The 18,685-nt window shown below is 42.2% G+C and overlaps 1 protein-coding gene across 2 annotated transcripts in view; it reads right to left on the reverse strand.

Annotated features, from left to right (window-relative positions):
- QSOX1 (quiescin sulfhydryl oxidase 1) overlaps positions 1 to 18,685 on the reverse strand; it is a 181,438-nt gene that overhangs the window by 76,383 nt on the left and 86,370 nt on the right. For both annotated transcript variants that reach the window (XM_033917087.1, XM_033917086.1), the window contains exons 5-6: positions 2,406 to 2,496; positions 891 to 1,036 (exon numbers count right to left, since the gene is read on the reverse strand). In XM_033917087.1, coding sequence (XP_033772978.1) covers positions 891 to 1,036; positions 2,406 to 2,496 — 237 coding nt within the window. The remainder of the gene's footprint in view (positions 1 to 890; positions 1,037 to 2,405; positions 2,497 to 18,685) is intronic.

The following is an 18,685-nucleotide window of genomic DNA, read 5'->3' on the forward strand; positions in this document are numbered from 1 at the left end:
TATTTGAGGATAAGCAGATGGCAGTGAAACATGAAAGTTACAAATAATTTTCCTCTTGCCAACTCAAGGTGAAAGTACAATAAATATATTAAATGATAGTGCAGCCAACAGCATCACAGGCTAAAAGTTATCACATTGCTTCTCTGACCATCCCCAGTCTTGATCCCTCAAGTCCTACTGCTTGCTCCCCAAATCATACAAACAAAAGTCTCCCCATCCTGAGAGAGTTAGAGGTGATGCCACCAGCTTGGCATCAATCATCCATTGAGGATATAGACACACCATCTGGGCCAGAATGAGCCATGCTGTTCAGGAGAGCAGCCACCAGAGGGACCTAGAGCAGCCCCCATTGTTTAACATCAGTGATTCAGGACTTGCTTTTGTCTAATTGCTAATGAATTTTTCTGCAATTAGGAAAAAATAAAGTATTGGGGGGGGGGGGGGGCAGAATTTAGCATAGAGGAATGGAAATGGGCTTGCCCACTCCTGCTTTGCTGCCAAGTTTTCCTGTGCCCAGATTGATTCATTAGCTTGAGTGTCTGAGCCTGCTGGCATGTTTCCCAGCTTCAAGACCAATCTCAGCAGAGAAGAAAAAAAATGGAATGAGCAGAAAGGAAGGAAAATTGTGAAAACATTTGAGAAAGCAGTCTAGAGATCTTGAATTTACTAATATAAGTTAGTTTACAGGATCTCTAGAATATACAGTATTCATCAAAGAGAAACTAGAATGTCTTAAAACCACAAATTGTGGCCTCATCAACCCAGCCTGTTGGTGCAATTGGATCTACACAGGAGCACATTAGTATAGTAGAATGCAGACTCTGGCAATGTGAGCACAGAGGTTTCAATAAGCCCATATGTGGCCTGATCATTGATAATGTTGCACTTACAGGAGGATTTGGGAAAAAGAGCCATTTCTGTAAAGAACGCATAAAGATGGCAATGAATTGACTTGATACTGTCTTATAAGCGCTTGGTTGTTTCTCAGAACTCTCCGTACTACGATGTTCTCATACTGAAGCATGTCCATTGTCACCTACAACCCAAACAGTAATTATTATCAGGGGACAGAGAGAAAGAACAATCAAACAGAAGAAAGTTTTGAAAGGCTGCAGCTGAATAACAACTGAGCAGAAATCTAGACCATAGAATCCACTCTAGGGAAGGTTATGGGCTAGAGGTGCTGGTTCTGAAATCACTTCTCTAGTCCCTGTCTCACAAGAAGGTTATGCTATAGCAGTGGTTCCCAAACTTTTCAGTTCAAGGCACCCTTAGTGTGTCAGTAATTTTTTACTGCATCCCTACGTCTAAAGAAATACCTAACCATGTCTCCCCCTCCCCAAATCTGATATTTCTGTCTCCTCTCCCTCCTTTCTCCCCACTATAGACTGGCATCTCTCCTCTCCTTCCCCCCTTCCCCAATCTAGTATCTCTCGCTTCTCCTTTCCTATGGACTGCCATCTCTCTCTCCTCTCCTTCCCTTCCCTGTGGTTTTCCATCTCTCTCTCCTTTCTTCTTCTCTACATTCCCTTCCCTGATCTGGTATCTGTCTCCTTTCTTCCCCATCCCCGATTTGGCAGTTCTCTCACTTACACCCCCCAATCTGGTACAGCATTTTTTTCTTCCATCCACCCCCCCTGAGAACTGGGACCTCTCTCTCTCTCTTTCTTACCTTGCAGCTTTCGATCTTCAGTCCACCAGCAGTTTAAACACATTGTCTTTGGCAGCCCCAGCAGCTTTCCCCTCTTCAACTTCCTGTCCCCGCAGAGGAAGGAAGCTGCAGCAGAAGGAACGCTTCTGGGTTGTTGAAGGCAGCATTTAAGCTGCTGTCAGCCTGAAGATTATAAGCAGCAGCATGGGGAAGGGAGAGATGTTTCTCACTGGGGGAAGGAAAGTGGGGTGCCAGACAGGCAGTAAGTTTGTATCTTCTGCAGCAACCCAATGAGTTTGCCAAGACACCAGTTTGGGAAACACTATTCTATAGTGAGGCATGTAAGAACACAGACTACAAGGGGCACAATTCTTCCATCACAGCCTCTTTCATCATATGTTGCTGTGGGGAATGATGTAGGGCTATTCATAGCACATGATCAAGGAACTACTTCATGGCTAAAATACATATATATAAAAAAATTGCATTTATAATATAGTAAAGGATATATTAATGTATTAGACAATGAACTGCATATAATGTACACGGAAAAGCATTAACTACTTTTGGAAAATTAGCTCTGATATTCTAAGTACTGAAAAATTCGAATACAATATTCAAACATTGTAGGTTTCTCCAAGCTGCCAATACTACATATGAATTTCTGTAACCTGCATTATACCCCACTTGCAACTCTAAATAACCCCTGTTACCCCAAGTAATCTAGAACAAAATGGTGGTGTATAGGACTTACCTCTCTACCCAGATAAGATTTATCATCCTCAAAGATCAGCGCCAAATAGTGCTCGTTGTTATTTTCAAAAAACTCCTGCACCTCAGTAGCACTAGAAGAGGAGGGGAAAAAAAGAGCATTGCCTCAGCACTTCATTCTCCCTGCATTAAGCCCCTGGTCATGTAGGGTCTTGCTGCCCAAATCTTTTTTCCTCTTACAAATGAATGAGCTGTGAATTTTCCTTTCAAAAATTGGTGTCAGCAGGGAACATGATGCTTTTGTCCATACATGCAAATGCACACAGGCTATGGCCATATGTTAATATGGAGATTTGAAAATAGTCTTCATGTGCACCCTCTGTCTCCCACAGTTACCTTCACAAGGAAAGATTAGGTTTTACCTTACTAATCTTTCTTGTAAACAGGAATGGCAGTCTTGACCAGCTGGTTAAACACTTATTAGCTGCAAGGGTTGTAGAGAGCCCACTGTTTTGTTTTCATGCTCTACTTCTCATCATTCTGGGATGAGCTCCACCCCCTCAGTCAGTACCAAAGCTTCTATCAAGTCCTAGAGCGCAAACAAGTGAGAGGTGCAGAGAAACTCCCTGAAACCACATGAGTCTGTTCTTTTCAAACATTAATAATGTTTTTAAACCACCACTAAATGAAGCAAACAAGGTGAAAACAAAAGAGTCTCCTACCTGTGTGTCATTTGTACCAATAGTTCTGTTGCTCAGTATTTAAAATGAGTCTCTTATAAATAGGGTTACCAGATTTCCTCTATTAAAAAAGAGAGGACACTTGGCCCTGCCCTGTTCTGCGCCGCCCCCACCCCTTATTGTCTGAGATCTTTATCCTCTCCTTCCCATAATCTGGCATCTCTCTCTCCTCTTTCCTTTCCCTTCTCCCCCCTTTATGGTCTGGCATATTTCTCTTTCCCTTCTTCCCCTTCCTCCTCCTTCTATTCCCAGGTATGACATCTCTTTCTTCCCCTCACCCCCTTCCCCATCTAGTGATCAGACATCTCTCTCCCTTCCCACCTTCCCGTGATCTGGTATCTCTATCTGCCCCTTCCCTTTCTTACCCTAAAGGTCTGGGGCATCTTTCCTTCCCTTTACTCCCCATTCCCATGGTCCAGCACATCTTTCTTCCACCTCCCCACCCCAGTTCCTCTGCTTGCTCACCCGGCACTGCTGTAACTCTTCAGTCTTCATCAGCGTCAGTGAACTAAACATGCTGTCTTCAGCAACCTGGAAGCTTTTTCTCTACAGAGAAATGATAGCCGAAGAGTTACAAAGAGCAAGCACAGGATCCTGGGGGGAGGGAGGAGGACTCCAGATAGGTAAGTGGGGGATGGTGCCTGGAGAAGGAGGAGGACTCTGGATGGGGGGCTGGAGAGACAACAGGACTCCGAATAGGTGCTCGGAGGGAGGGGAGGGGAGGGAGGAGGACTCTGGATAGGTTGAACTGCTGTAATCTAATCTAAATCTTAGATTTATATACCGGATCATCCCTAAAGATATAGGGCTCGACTCGGTTTACAATAAAAATATGTTTACAATGATGTGTTGATTTTAAGATAGATCATTAGGAATTACAGTATAAAAAATGTTGAAACATCGTAGTTGTTAAAATTTTACAGAAAAACTGGTTACTAGATGTCTGGTTTCTCCAGATAAAAGTTGTTAAATTGAAAATTTGCCGACTTCAGACACAGTCTTCAAAAAGAGGACATGGCCAGGGAAATCCAGACATCTGGTAACCCTACTTATGAGTGATCACGTGATGCCATGAACAGGAGCAGACGTTAACTTGTGTCTCTCCTGCCACCCTCTCCAGAATCTCTCCTTAATCTACTTTAATTTGGAAACAGAATTATGATGGCAGATAAAGGCCAAATGGCCCATCAAGTCTGCCCATCCACAATAACCATTATTTCTTCTTCTCTCTAAGAGATTCCATGTGCCTATTCCATACTTTCTTGAATTCAGACACAGTCTTTTTCTCCACCACATTTTCTGAGACTGTTCCACGCATCTTTCTGTAAAAAAAAGTATTTCCTTAGATTACTCCTGAGCCTATCATCTCTTAACTTCATCCTATGCCCTCTCATTCCAGAGCTTCCTTTTAAATGAAAGAGACTCAACTCATGCGCATTACATCACGCAGGTATTTAAACGTCTCTATTATACTCATATCTCCCTCTCCCACCTTTCCTCCAAAGTATACAGATTGAGATCTTTAAGTCTGTCCCCACCTTATTACAAAGACCACACACCATTTTAGTAGCCTTCCTCTGGACCGATTCCATCCTTTTTATATATTTTTGAAGATACAGTCTCCAGAATTGTACACAATATTCTAAATGAGGTCTCACCAAAGTCATACAGGGGCATCAATACCTCCTTTTTTCTATTGGCCATACCTCTCCCAATGCACTCCAGCATCCTTCTAGCTTTCGCTGTCACCTTTTCAACCTGTTTGGCCACTTTAAGATCATCACATACAATCACACCCAAGTCTTGCTTTTCTGTCATGCACATAAGTTCTTCACTCATAAACTGCACCGTTCCCTTGGGTTTTTGCAGCCCAGATGCATGACCTTGCGTTTCATAGCATTAAATTTTAGTTGCCAAATTTCAGACCATTCTTCAAGCTTTGCCAGGTGTTTCTTCATGTTATTCACACCATCTGGCATGTCTACTCTATTGCAGATTTTGGTATCATCCACAAAGAGGCATATCTTACCCGACAGCCCTTCAGCAATATCGTTTATAAAAATGTTAAAAAAAACAGGCCCACGAACAGAACCTTGAGGCACACCACTGGTAACATCCCTTTTCTCAGAGCGATCTCCATTGATCACTATCTTCTGTCGCCTTCCACTCAATCAGTTCTTGACCCAGCCCGTCACTTTGGATTCCATCCCAAGGGCACTCGGTTTATTTATTAGACGTCTGTGTGGAACATTGTCAAATGCTTTGCTAAAATCTAAAATCTAGCGCACATTCTCTATCCAAATCTCTGGTCACCCAGTCAAAGAAATTGATCAGATTTGTCCGACAAGACCTATCTCTAGTGAATCCATGTTGCCTCTGGTCCTGTAATCCACAGGATTCCAGAAACTTCACCATTCTCTGTTTTAAAAGTGTTTCCATTAATTTGCTTACCACAGAAGCCAGACTTACCAGCCTGTAATTCCCTACTTCTTCCTTACTTCCACTTTTGTGGTGAGTGACCACATCCGCCCTTCTCCAGTCCTCCAGTAGCACTCCCGACTCTAGAGACTAATTGAAAAGGTCAGTCAGCGGAGCCACCAGAACTTCTCTAAGTTCCTTCTGCACTCTTAGATGTACACCATCCGGCGCCATCGTTTTGTCTACCTTTATTTTAGCTAGCTTCTCACAAACACAACCCTCTGAAAATCGATCAGGTCTACCACTTCTCCATCCCTATTCACGTTTGTCTTCTGCGGCCCCACTCCTGACGCTTCAGCTGTGAACACAGAACAGATATATTTGTTAAGCCATTCAGCCTTTTCTTTAGCAGCTTCTACATATTTCTCATAATGCCACTTTTGCACTTCTTCATATCACTAATATGTCTAAAAAAAATCTCTTTGTCTCCCCATTTTACCATGTCAGCTATTTTTTCTTCCATTTGTATCTTTGCTTTCCTGACTACATGACCAGCCTCTCTTAACTTTTCCAGATATTCTTGCCTGTCTTCCTCTTTCTGCGATCTTTTGTAGTTTATGAAAGCTAATCTTTTATTCCTTATCTTCTCAGCTACTACTTTTGAGAACCAAGGCAGCCTTCTTTTCCTCTTACTTTTACTTACTTGCCTCACAAAAAGGTTTGTCGCTCTTACAATTACTCTTTTCAGTTTTGCCCACTGCATTTCCACTTCTTCCAGACATTCCCATCCAGACAATTCCTTGACATAATCACCCATCCAAATAAAATTAGTTTTTATAAAGTCTAGAACCTTTGATTTTGAATGAGCCCTCTCTATCCCCATCTTAATATTAAACTGTACCATGTAGTGATCACTGGATTCCAGATGATCACCCACTGTAACATCAGAAACACTTTCCCAGTATGACTCCATCCCGCATGGGTTCCATTACCAACTGCTGGAACAGTTCTCTTTGTAGAGAATCCACGATCACCCTACTTCTAGAAGACCCCACAATAGGGATACTCCAATCAAAATCTGGCATGTTAAAATCACCTATTAAAACTTCCCCTTTTGTAGATATACAGTGGTACCTTGGAATCCAAACTTAATCTGTTCCAGAACCCCATTCAAGTTCCAAAACGTTTGAGTTCCAAGACAGTTTTTCTCATTGAAAATAACAGAAACTGGATTAATCTGTTCCTTGGTCCCACAAACTCAGATTTTCAAAAAATTTAACAGTAAACACACTGGATTGGGCACCCCCACTGGCACAGACAGCAAGATCAGGCCTCCCACCAGCATAGACAGCAAAATCGGCAACGGCAACTGCAAGCGGTGCTCAGCCCAAAGCTTCCCTCTGATGCGAACTGCCCAGGTGGAAACAGGAAGCTGCGTCAGAGGGGAAGCTTTGGGCTGAGCACCGCTTGCAGTTCCCGTACGTTTGGATTCCAAAGCAGCATTCTGACTCCGGGCCAAAATTTTAATTAAAAAATAGTTTGGATTCCAAGTTGTTCGAGTTCTGGGGCATTCGGATTCTGAGGTACCACTATATTCTGAATGTCTACTATTAAATCTCTGTTCACTTCTTCCGTCTGTGAAGGAGGCCTGTATATTACACCAATGTAAATATATTCACCATTCCCTCTTTCCAAATTGTTTCACAGTGCCTCTTCCTTGCTCTGCAGATCCTGCGGCTTTAATATAATCTTTAACAAATAATGCTGCTCCCCCTCCTTTTCTTCCTACCCTGTCTTTTCTTAGCAGATTATCACCTGTATTTGCTCTATCCCAAGTACAGCCCTGAATGAAATGCATCAAACCAGTTTGGGACACTTGATTCTGAGATGTACCCTGCAATGATTCCGTGTACAATTTACAAAATTAAAGTTGATTTTCCTGTTTGCATTTTGCAGTGATGTTAGCCTTGGGGTGTAGGAGGGGTGAGATGCCTTTGAACTGCATCCACATCTGACAATGAGAATTCTACAACTGACAGGGCACTTATTTGGCTTATTTTTGTTTGTTTAAGGTGATTTACTAGCTCACAGGTAAAACATATGTGGGCTTTTAATGAGTAACTCTTATTATAGGGCAGACTGAACTCATTTCTGATTTGTGTGCTGCTCCCAATCTACATTTTACATATAAGCCCAGGTATGTCTAATTAAATATGAGACTGTGATAACTGGGGCATGTATTGTCACATACAAAAGGACTGCTGTGCTGAGAAGTGTTATGTTCTAACAGAAGGCTTATCCTCTGCTTCTACAAATTCCAAATACAAAAGCATACCGATTCAATAAACACAACAAAAAAACTTATAGTCTGTAACTTTGCTAAGTATTTCTCTGTTAATTGGATCTTCTGATAGAGAGACTTCAGATCTGAAGAGTAAAGTAAATTATATACCTGAACTCTCGAAACAGATCACCAGTCAAAAGCATAAGGCTATGAGCCTACACATAGCCCCCACCCTCCACTAGACTTGATCTCCAGTGCTTTCAAGAAAAATGTAACAGCCTTTGTCAGGCATGTATAGGATTTTCCGTGCAGCTACAGCTACAAATCACCTCAGTTTCTGATTAATAAAGCTTTGAATAAAAGACAGCAGTTTCCAAAGAAAGGTAAGTAGGTTTATCTGCTGCTTCCAAAGGAAAAGTAATTGGGTTTATCTGCTGATCTACATCTGGAACAGGGAAGTAATTTTACTCTCTGAAACAAACAAATCAGCCAGCAGCACGCGCACACACAGGATTCCTTAACTATAGGCTGTCTTCAATGAACAAAAAAAAAAGCCAATAGGTAAAAAATTGTGTTTTTTATGGGAAAACCCCTTCTGCATTTGAATTTTTCCTTAACCCAATGGAATGTTGGCAAGAAATTAATACATAAGGAGTCAAAAATATCAGTTGAAGAACAATGCAATGAGACCCTCTCGTTCTCCCCACCTTGGAGAGGGTGAACAACCTATCTTTATCTACTAAGTCTATCCCCTTTAGTACCTTGAATGTTTCAATCATGTCCCATCTCAATCTCCTCTGTTGGAGGGAGAAGAGGCCCAGTTTCTCAAATCTTTTGCTGTACGGAAGCTCCTCCTCCTCACAGCCGCAGTGTGCACGAAGCTACGTGCAGTGGCTCCTTGTGAGTCCTGCACCTGAACCGGCAGCCTTCTCTCTAATGTCGCAATGTCAGAGGGAATGCTTTTGGATGAGGCGCGGGACATGTGAGGAGCCGTTGCATGCAGCTTTGTGCACACTGCGGCTGTGAGGAGGAGGGAGCCGGCCACAAGATAACACCAGGGGCATCGGACTGAGGGCCACATAAAACGGCCATACGGGCTGGATTTGGCCCGCGGGCCTTGAGTTTGATACCTGTGCTTTAGAGGATGTTTTTTTGCGCTAATAGCCCCTTTCATTTCACCTTTTAACCACGCCAGCTCTCGTTTCCTCTTCTTTCCACCTTTGCTGATACACAGAATACATTTGGTCTGGGCTTCTACAATGGTATTTTTAAATAACATCCATGCCTGGTTTACAGTCCTATCCTTTGAAACTGATTCTTTTAGCTTCTTTTTAACCATTTTCCTCATTTTATCATAGTCACCCTTTTGAAAATTGAATGCCTCTACAGTAGATTTCTTTTGCGACGTCACTCCCAGATCAGCTCAAATTTGATCACTGTTTCCCAGTGGACCCAACACAGTTAACTCCTGTACTATGTCTTGCATTCCACTAAGGACCAAAACTAAAATAGCTCCCCCTCTTGTCGGTTCTGACACAGGAGGAATAGGAGGCTCCAACTGAAGCTGCATGAATATGAATCTAGAGGCTATACAGAAATGGTATTTCCTTCTGCATATGATGTTAAGTACTAACTGCACTAAGTTACATTTTGAATTGGTTTAAGGCTGGACTCTAAGAGATGTAGAAATTACACTGTGGGAAAGGGGCTGGAATATAGGGTTTTTCTTATATACCAAATGGCAGAGCTCTTCCATTCAAAACCATAAATAGTCTAAATTATTTGACCTAATCTAATCTAAGGCTTGGCTTTTTATACCAAGTCATCATTCTAAGAAAGCTCGACTCGGTTTACAATAATTAACTTAGAAATAAAAACCATAAAAAAGACTAAATTTTGGGAAATTAATTTTCAAAGTGTTTAGCAAATAAAGTAGTTTTTAAAGATTTGCAAAAAAATTGAAGTGAGCCGGAACTCCTTAAAAGAAATGGAAGATCATTCCAAAGTTGAGAAAACTTAAAGATCAGAGATTGACTAAAAATCTTGACTCCTTTAATCCCTTTTTTGGATTATATCAAGTTCCCATCAACATCTACATTATGAGGGCCAGAAATTGGATGTTTATCATATCTGATGTCCTATCTCAAACAGCTTGAGGCAGCTTACAATAATTCACTGAAAGCTGGAATGGAGCAACAAATCCTAATCCTGTATAATCAGAACTGAGGGAAACTACAACATAGTTGTTTCTCTTAAAGGACAGATCATAATGAAGAAGAAGAAACTAAATCAGTCTTGACCAAAAGGGAGTTATGAGAATGATAGATATGTTTAAACACCTCCCTACCATAAATGCACAAGAGGTGAGCCAGTACTCTACAAACTGCAAGATGGTCATGGAACTGATCTGTTCATGACCCTTCCAATGACATACCTAAAACTTATGTGATAGTTTATAGCATACTATCAATTATGGGCCTAACTGACAGCAGTTAGGCCCAAGCATTTACACCAGCCATTGATCTATAGTGCTTGTGCCTAAATTTAGGCATTTAACTTGTGACAATTCTGGCCCTAGAACCCTATCTGTCACCTGTAAACTCAGAGCAGCAGTGGCACTCAAAAGCAGAAAGTTTTCCACCCATATAGGTTCAGAACTTGTAGAAGCCAGGGCTGTCTATCCCCAGAAGAAACCAGGACAGTGCCCTGTAGTTAAAGAGAGAGGAATGACCTCAAATAACCAGAGAGGGAGCCAGAGAGCACCAAAGTCTGCTCCTTTCATAGGCATCTATGTGGCTCACAAACTTAAATCTGATTCTCACACACTAGAGAGCAGTGCAGGAAGAACTTCTTTTGAAGGCTCTCCAGGCTCAGCAAAGGAGGAAGGAGGAACCCATGGAGTGGCAAGAGGAAGAGCAGTTAGGCCTAGAAGAGCCATGCCACAGGGAGGAAGCCATGGAAAAATCTGGACCCATGGCCATGCCCACAGGCCCGCCCAGTTCTGCCCTGTTCCGCCTACATCATGCAACATTCCGCCCCCAGCCCACCCCCAGACGGCATCTGCATATGCGCGGATGCCCCCTCCCGACACAATTTTGACAGGAAGCTTTTCAAAACCCACAGTGCCAGGTTTTGAAAAGCTGTCTGGACCCCTCGGACATTTCCTTGAAAAGGATGACATGTCCACGGAAATCTGGACATCTACCTACTGGAACCTATGGAAGTGAATTTAACCATGTCCTGCCAATGATTGTTTGCTTACTTGTTTTGTTTTCCTGCTATGAAAAAGAGCTTGCTTGAATAACCCATTTTTGAGAGGCTTTGTTTTAGTGATACAGGAAAAGCTCCAGGGCTTGTGTACCAGAAGAAGCTACCTGTAAGACAAGGCAGGGAAGGTCTCACCACACTCTGTTTGGGACTGTTTCAGTGGGGGAGTTTTCTCTTTTCTTTGATGCTGTAACTGCCAGCACAATCCACAGTGAGAGATTTAGAATTGTTGGGGGGAATTCATTGAATATCTTGGGTTGGGATTTTTCTTGTGGGTTGCTTTTAGAGAAGCAAAGCTCTTGCATAGTGAATTCAGCAATTTTTTTCCCTCGTCAGCTCTTTAGGAACAGTTGCCTGAATGGTTATTTTTCCTGCTTGCGTTTAAACTAATGACAAAAGATATCTTCTCTGTGAAAACACGCATTGTGTTGAATTTTTACAGAGAGAAATACTCTAAGATAGAGTGTATACTTAATTACCACTGACCACCTTGTGGGGCTTCCTCCTTTTCGAGTAGCATCCCAGGATAGTCAAGGCCACCCTCAGTGGCACGGTAAGTTGCCAGTCCATGCTCAGGGGGTGACAAACTACAGACTTATACTAGTATTCTATAACAGCAACCACATACGTAATTAATAGTATAGAATTTCATTTAGCATGCATCATCCCATCACCTAACTTTAGATGTACTGTAGCTGCTCAGCAATACAAATGCTGGCCTTCAAAGTCTTTATTCACTTTTATTAGAACTATTTTTAATCTATAGTGGCTCTGTGTTATATATAGCTACATGCAGCTGTCAAAACAGTCCCACAGTGCACAAGCTGCTATAGAAACAGTCCCACAGTGATCCACTGGGGAGGGGACCTGAAGGAGCATGTTTCACCCTTCAGCAGTGGTAACTGAGGTTCAGGTGCATCTCCTACCTCATGCCACTCGCTGAACCTCACCAATGAATGGCACTGCAGAATTTATGCTGCCCAGTCACTGAAATCCAGTATCAATGGTCCTATGAAATGCTGACCACAATATTGCTAATACCATATATGACATCAGAGGTGACATTAGCATGGCTTTACCATGACAACTGCCCAAATAAGATCTTATTGTGTTTGTGTCTAAATAAAGCATCAGATATAAATTTCTCTCTCTAAATTCTCAAGGAACAGCCACAGAATATTAAGCCACTGAACCTTTCCTCAAGTGACATAAGGGACCAGCATGACACTAAACTATACATGAAACAATAGGAATTAAACGTCAAGAGGAAATAAATGGTAATTCTACTTGATGGGATCAATTGTCAGCCACAAGCTCACAGCATAAATTTAAATGGATCATCTATTAAATGGATAGCATTGCAGAAAATCCACATAAAGTTAAAGTGGTGCTGCTGAAAATTCTCTGATGAAGTTAAGCAGATAAGCTATCCATTTAACTTTATACCTACTATTTGTGCCTTTACAGGTAAATGGATAAGGCAGCAAGCGAACCTTCTCCCAGAATGGAGGTCATAACCAGTTTCAGGGGTGGTAATGGCAAAGATGCCAAGTTACTTACTTTTGGCCAGTCCTAGTTTTGAACATACATCCCAAAACAGTGGGGGATTTGTAGTGCCTGATCCTGCCCATTGTAATCAGTGTTGCAAGTCCCATAATGCACTAGGATGATCAGAAATCCAGGGCTGTCCCAAAATCTCCAGCCTGGAATTGGGTAACTTGGCATTTCTGCAGTGGATGTCTAGGATTGGGGAAGCAGAGGGTTCCTTCCCAATCCCAGTAGACATCAATCTTAATTCTCTTCTTACATCAGTTGATCACACATTTCATTTTTTTAAATCTAGTTCTTCCTTTCTGTTTTGCTGCTGCTACTTTATTTTAGAAATCCAATCATGAAAATGACTTGTATTTAGATATCTCTCAAAGAAACTCAGCAACCATAGTATGTTATTGTTAATAGGCTGTTTATTTGCTTCCTTCCTCCTTTACTCATAATTAAAACCTTACAAGAAAGTCTCCTGAGCTGTGACAAACTAGGGGAAATTTTAGGTCATTACCTAGTCAGCTAAGTCAGGTATGCAAAATGGATGTCGAAGGATATGAGTGTGAACCTATTCACAGTCTAGTGTACCAGCTGGTAGTGAACATCCCATAATGGGTGAGAAAAGGTTTAAGAACAGGAGTAGGCTTATAAAAGGTAGACCCTAGTGAAGGCAGAGAACCCCCCAAAAAGATAAAATCATCCTAAATAGGATGTATAATGGCCTTCTCCTACCCTATAGCCAGTCCCAAGCCTCCAAGGTCTTTAGAATAAAGAAGTAGATGGAAATGAAGGTTGATCTTGACATTGTCCATTTGACATTAGGAAATAGGCAGTAGGGTAAGATATTCCAAAAAATAGTGTGAATATCTCCCGGAGTACTGTATTAGCATGGATGGTACAGTGGAAGACATTCTGTGTTGAAGAATCTGGTTGATCCTGCTGAGGGAACCTAATCAGTGAAACGTCTATATAGAATTCTCCATCTTCAAGCTCAGCGGAGAATATGGATGAACCAGACAGTCAAGGAAAGGAAGATGATCCACATGAAAAACTGTATTCCGATAGTGGATCTCTGGCAAATGGAAAAATGTGGGAAGGGATTCAACTTAACAGGCTCTACACCCAAATTGGATCCCTCCGTGAGAGACCTGGTAATGTAATAAGCAGAATTGTTGTGATAGATGGGATAGACGATCCATACTAACCCATTCCACAGTTTTGATGATGTGAGCATGATGGAGTAACAAACAGAAGAGTCGTGCCATGCTTAATAGTCTCTAAACCAGTGGTTCCCAACCCTGTCCTGGAGGACCACTAGTCCAATTGGGTTTTTAGGATAGCCCTAATGAATATGCATGAGAGAGATTTGCATATAATGGAAGTGGCATGCATGCAAATCTGCTCCATGCATATTCATTAGGGCTATCCTGAAAACCCGATTGGACTAGTGGTCCTCCAGGACAGGGTTGGGAACCACTGCTCTAAACCATGCAGAAAATAATCCCGTTTTACTTCATTGTTCTAGTGCACATAAAATAAGAATACCACCTTACAGGCTCTACATCCATGGTGGATCCCTGCAATAGTATTCAGTGGTGATGTTAATACAAGTATGCATATCTGAGAATCATGAGTAAAAGTTCTATTTTCAAAGTGTAGATTATGGAGAAATCGATGATCCGGCTCAGGAAGATCAGTATGTACAGCTGGATATCAGGTATCTTTCAGTTTAGGGTTGAAGACAGTCAAACGTGTTGGGAGAAACAGCAAGAGAAAGTGGAGTCTCCCAGTTCTGAAAGAACACCTCCTGGAGGAGATTACAGAGGGAACTGAAGAAGTTCTGAAGGAAGCTCATTATAACTGAAGGGATCAAGGATCCATGCTCTGGGTTCAGTATCTGACTCCAATTAAGAAGCAGAGCTTTGCCTGAGGTGCCTGACATACTGAAGGAAAAAGGGAGGAGGAGAGGGATTCGATGGGATTTCATAGGATCCCGGAGCAGATAATGTAGACTGATAGTGCTTTCAGTAATATGTGTAAAGACAAGTCAGAAGCCTTGGAAGATTCAGGATTGAGAAGCGTTGATAAGTGCCCTTTCGATGAAAAGGTGATGGATGGATTATGCCACTGAAGCAGCCACTGACTCATGGCAACATGAAGAATCTACCTTGTAATGTCTCACAGCAGTATAGGAGTGGGTTGCCATTACCTTCTGCTGTGCAGTGTGGCTCCACTGTTGTCACATCATAGCTTACAGTACCTGGTATATTGTTGTCAGGTGGTCTGCTATCCAGGTACTAGCCAGGTCTGACCGTGTGTACATGCTGTAGGCTCCTCAAGGGGGAAGGATAATTTCGATGTTCATCAATGGTTCCATGAAAAAACTGGAGTTGGTACCCACGGCCCGTTATGTGCTATGTTCAGCATGGGCCAGTATCGAGGGATTCGATGTTAGTCTCGGTGTCACAGGCAACTTGAAAATGTCACCGATATCCATCTTGAAGAACTCCTGCAGTTGACCTCGAAAGGAGTACACAGGTAGTGTTGGCTTATCTGCCGGTACCATCACTCTGACTTTGAAGAAAGTGAATAGATGCACCGGTACCATATGCCATCAAGTCAGTACTGTATGTGCAGCAGGGTGTCTAAGCATCAATACCTGAAGAGGCAGCACACTTTAGAATTGACAACCTGCATCGAGAAATAATGGCGTCGATGAAAGGCATGTATTGAGAGACTCGATGTTGAAAATGCCTATGACTCTTGAAAAGATATCGATGTATGAAGAGGAGGCACCGGTACCACATGCTGCTAGCTAGTGCAGAAGGTGCAGCAGGTGTCGAAACGTGGTTGCCTCAATAGGTGATGTGCTTCAGAAATGACAGCCTACATTGAAGAACGTTGGTGTCGATGAAAGGCATGCATCAAGAGACTCAATGCTAGATATGCCAATAATGCTATTCAATGTCAATGTTGATGTCCACTGGTACCGACAGGGATCGGCAAAGTCCCAGTTGCTGGAAATCAGACCTAATATTTCTAAAAGAGAAGAAGAAAAAAACATTCTGGTAGTTTGTTTTTTCTTTTTCTTTTTTTTCGTTAGCTCTAGAGTCAAGACCATACCGTGGTGGAGTCAAAAGAAGGCTGAAAAACCGCTGACACTGACGGCAGGGGCAAAGGCTTTAATGTTATCTAAAGGCCCCTTGACACCAAAACTTATTTTTTATTTTTAAAAATAAAAAACAAAATGAAGTAGGAAGGCAAATTCGAGGAAACAAAGTTGAGATATGTCTTCTTCACTGCATGGAAAATGAAAAACTGATGACCTTGCAAGCCAGCATTGGACGGGAAGGCACTCATGCACGTGTGGTGTGGGCAGTCTCGAAGCTTTGCTACAAGCTTAGTAACAGTACATCTTACCACTGTCTGTACCAAGCTCAATGGATGATGTCACCCACCTTTGAAAATATGCTGCCTGTTTGTCTAAGGATAAGAAAATAATGGAGTAATTTTGTAATGGTTTTCTGTGTAAAAAAACTGGTTTTACATGTGCAAAAGGCATTTTATATAACTGTTTCACTATCTACAAGGTTATAGATATGGGCTCTGACAAGATGGCAGGTGCGGCACATAAGTGTTCCTAAGATCATAATTTGAACAGTGTAGGGGCAGAGTTGCAACATACATATTTTATAAAATATACAGGTACGTGCATCATGTATGTAACACACACACACACATTTGCACCATCTTCAGAGCAGCTGTAAATGTGTATGTTGGCAATTTTGTAGTATTCCTTTATTGTTTAACAAATTCATGCAATCTTTAGGCATCATTCTGGACCAAGGAGGAATCTTTTCACTTGGCTTTGTGCGATCACCTGTTGATGGAAGGTGTGCATATGCTTTTTCATTATCAAGAACTTTATTGACAAGACTCCTGAAGAAGGCCTTGTGGCTGAAACACAGTCATGTCGAGTCCTTACATACAGTATAATAAAGACACTGAGCACCCAAGGTCATCTTCACTGCTTTTTTTTTTTTGGGGGGGGGGGGTTGCCAAGCAGGAATTCATTATATGTATATGTGGATGATATTACAGCGATATGGCCAGTATCTCTTTGCTTAAGGGATACTATTGCCCAAAAAAGATCTGTTTCTGATATTATTGAAAATTGGATTTCCATGCAATGACTTAAATTGAATAAAAACAAAACAAAATTTTTGTGGTTAGGTTCTCAAAAGGATTCAAGATATTTCATAACTATTTCAATAGATGGGAACAATTTTTCTTTATATTTGCACTCACAAATTCTGGGGGTAGAAATTGACAACTTGTATGTGTTATCATGTACAAAATGTAATTGAATAATGTTATTTGTTAACGAGAAAATTGAGATCCATTAGGAAATACTTTGAGATTGAACCTTTTCAGATTTTAGTGCAGTCCTTGATTCTATCTAGAATAAACTACTGTAATTTAGTTTTGGTTATCTGTTCAAAATCTCTTATTACCGTATTTTCACGCATATAACGCGCGCGTTATACACGATTTTACAAACCGAGTATAACCATGCGCGTTATATGTGTGAGCACGTTATACAAATTTTTTTTTCAGTGCGATCCGGCATCCCCCCTGCGAACCGGCATCCTCCCCCCTGCTCACGTCACCCCCCCTCCTCCGCGATCCTACATCCCCCCCAGCACCGCAAAGACATCGGTCGCTTACCCGATTGGGCACCGGCACCAGCACCAATGCACAGGACGTGCCAGTGTCAGTGCCCGAAGATCCTCCCTCGTTGGGCTGGGCTGGGTTGGGGCTGGGTTGGGCGGTGCGAGGGAGATCCTCCCTCTTCCCTGTGCCAGGCTGGACTGGGCTTTGAGCATTTGCGCATGCTCAAAGCCTTCTGGTCTCGCTCTCTCCGAGATTCTGAATCTGAGAATCTCGGAGAGAGCGAGACCAGAAGGCTTTGAGCATGCGCAAATGCTCAAAGTCCAGTCCAGCCCGGCACAGGGAAGAGGGAGGATCTCCCTCGCACCGCCCAGCCCAGCCCAGCCCAACGAGGGAGGATCTTCGGGCACTGGCACTGGCACATCCTTTGCATTGGTGCTGGTGCCGGTGCCCAATCGGGTAAGCGACCGATGTCTTTGCGGTGCTGGGGGGGATGTAGGATCGCGGGGGACGGTGGGTGACGTGAGCGGGGGGAGGATGCCGGTTCGCAGGCCAGAAGAGGGAGTAAGCGGGAGTGGTGGGAGGAGGTTATAGCAGCATGCGCGGTATATGTGTGTGCGTGCTATATAAAAAAAATTTTTTACACAAATGGTTTGGACCCGCGCGTTATACATGTATGCGCGTTATATGCGTGAAAATACGGTAATTGATTACAGTTGGTTCAGAACTCAGCAGTTATTTGGCTTGTGGAAATTTGAACATCTTCGTCCTTATTACAGTAAACTTCATTGGCTGCCTTTGGAAGCTGGATTAAAATTTTAAATTAGGAGTCACAGTTTTTAAAATTCTAGCAGGTAATGCTTCCCATTATTTGATTAATTTGGTAAGTTTATTGCACAATCCATTTTCAAAACAATCAAAGGAGAAATTCTTTCCCACTGAAATCCCCTTCGGTAAAGAAAGTAAAATCTATTAGATAATTTTCATTGTCTATTCCAGTGGTTCCCAACCCTGTCCTGGAGGACCACCAGGCCAATCGGGTTTTCAGGCTAGCCCTAATGAATATGCATGAGAGAGATTTGCATATAATGGAAGTGAGAGGCATGCAAATCTGCTCCATGCATATTCATTAGGGATATCTTGAAAACCCGATTGGCCTGGTGGTCCTCCAGGAGAGGGTTGGGAACCACTGGTCTATTCAATAGTCTATTATTTAGTTTTTGGAACCAACTCCCTTTGAGACTGTGCATCTGTGGGCACTACTTCCACTTTAGAAAATTTTGAAACCATTTTTGTTTCATCATGATTGATTTTAATTGGGTTTTAATTATCGTAACATAGGTTTGTTTTAATTTTGTAATTCCTGGACAAATTGATCTAGTTTTTTTTAGTTTTGTTATC

This window comes from Geotrypetes seraphini, chromosome 12 (genome assembly GCF_902459505.1).
Source record: "Geotrypetes seraphini chromosome 12, aGeoSer1.1, whole genome shotgun sequence".
Taxonomy (NCBI): domain Eukaryota; kingdom Metazoa; phylum Chordata; class Amphibia; order Gymnophiona; family Dermophiidae; genus Geotrypetes; species Geotrypetes seraphini.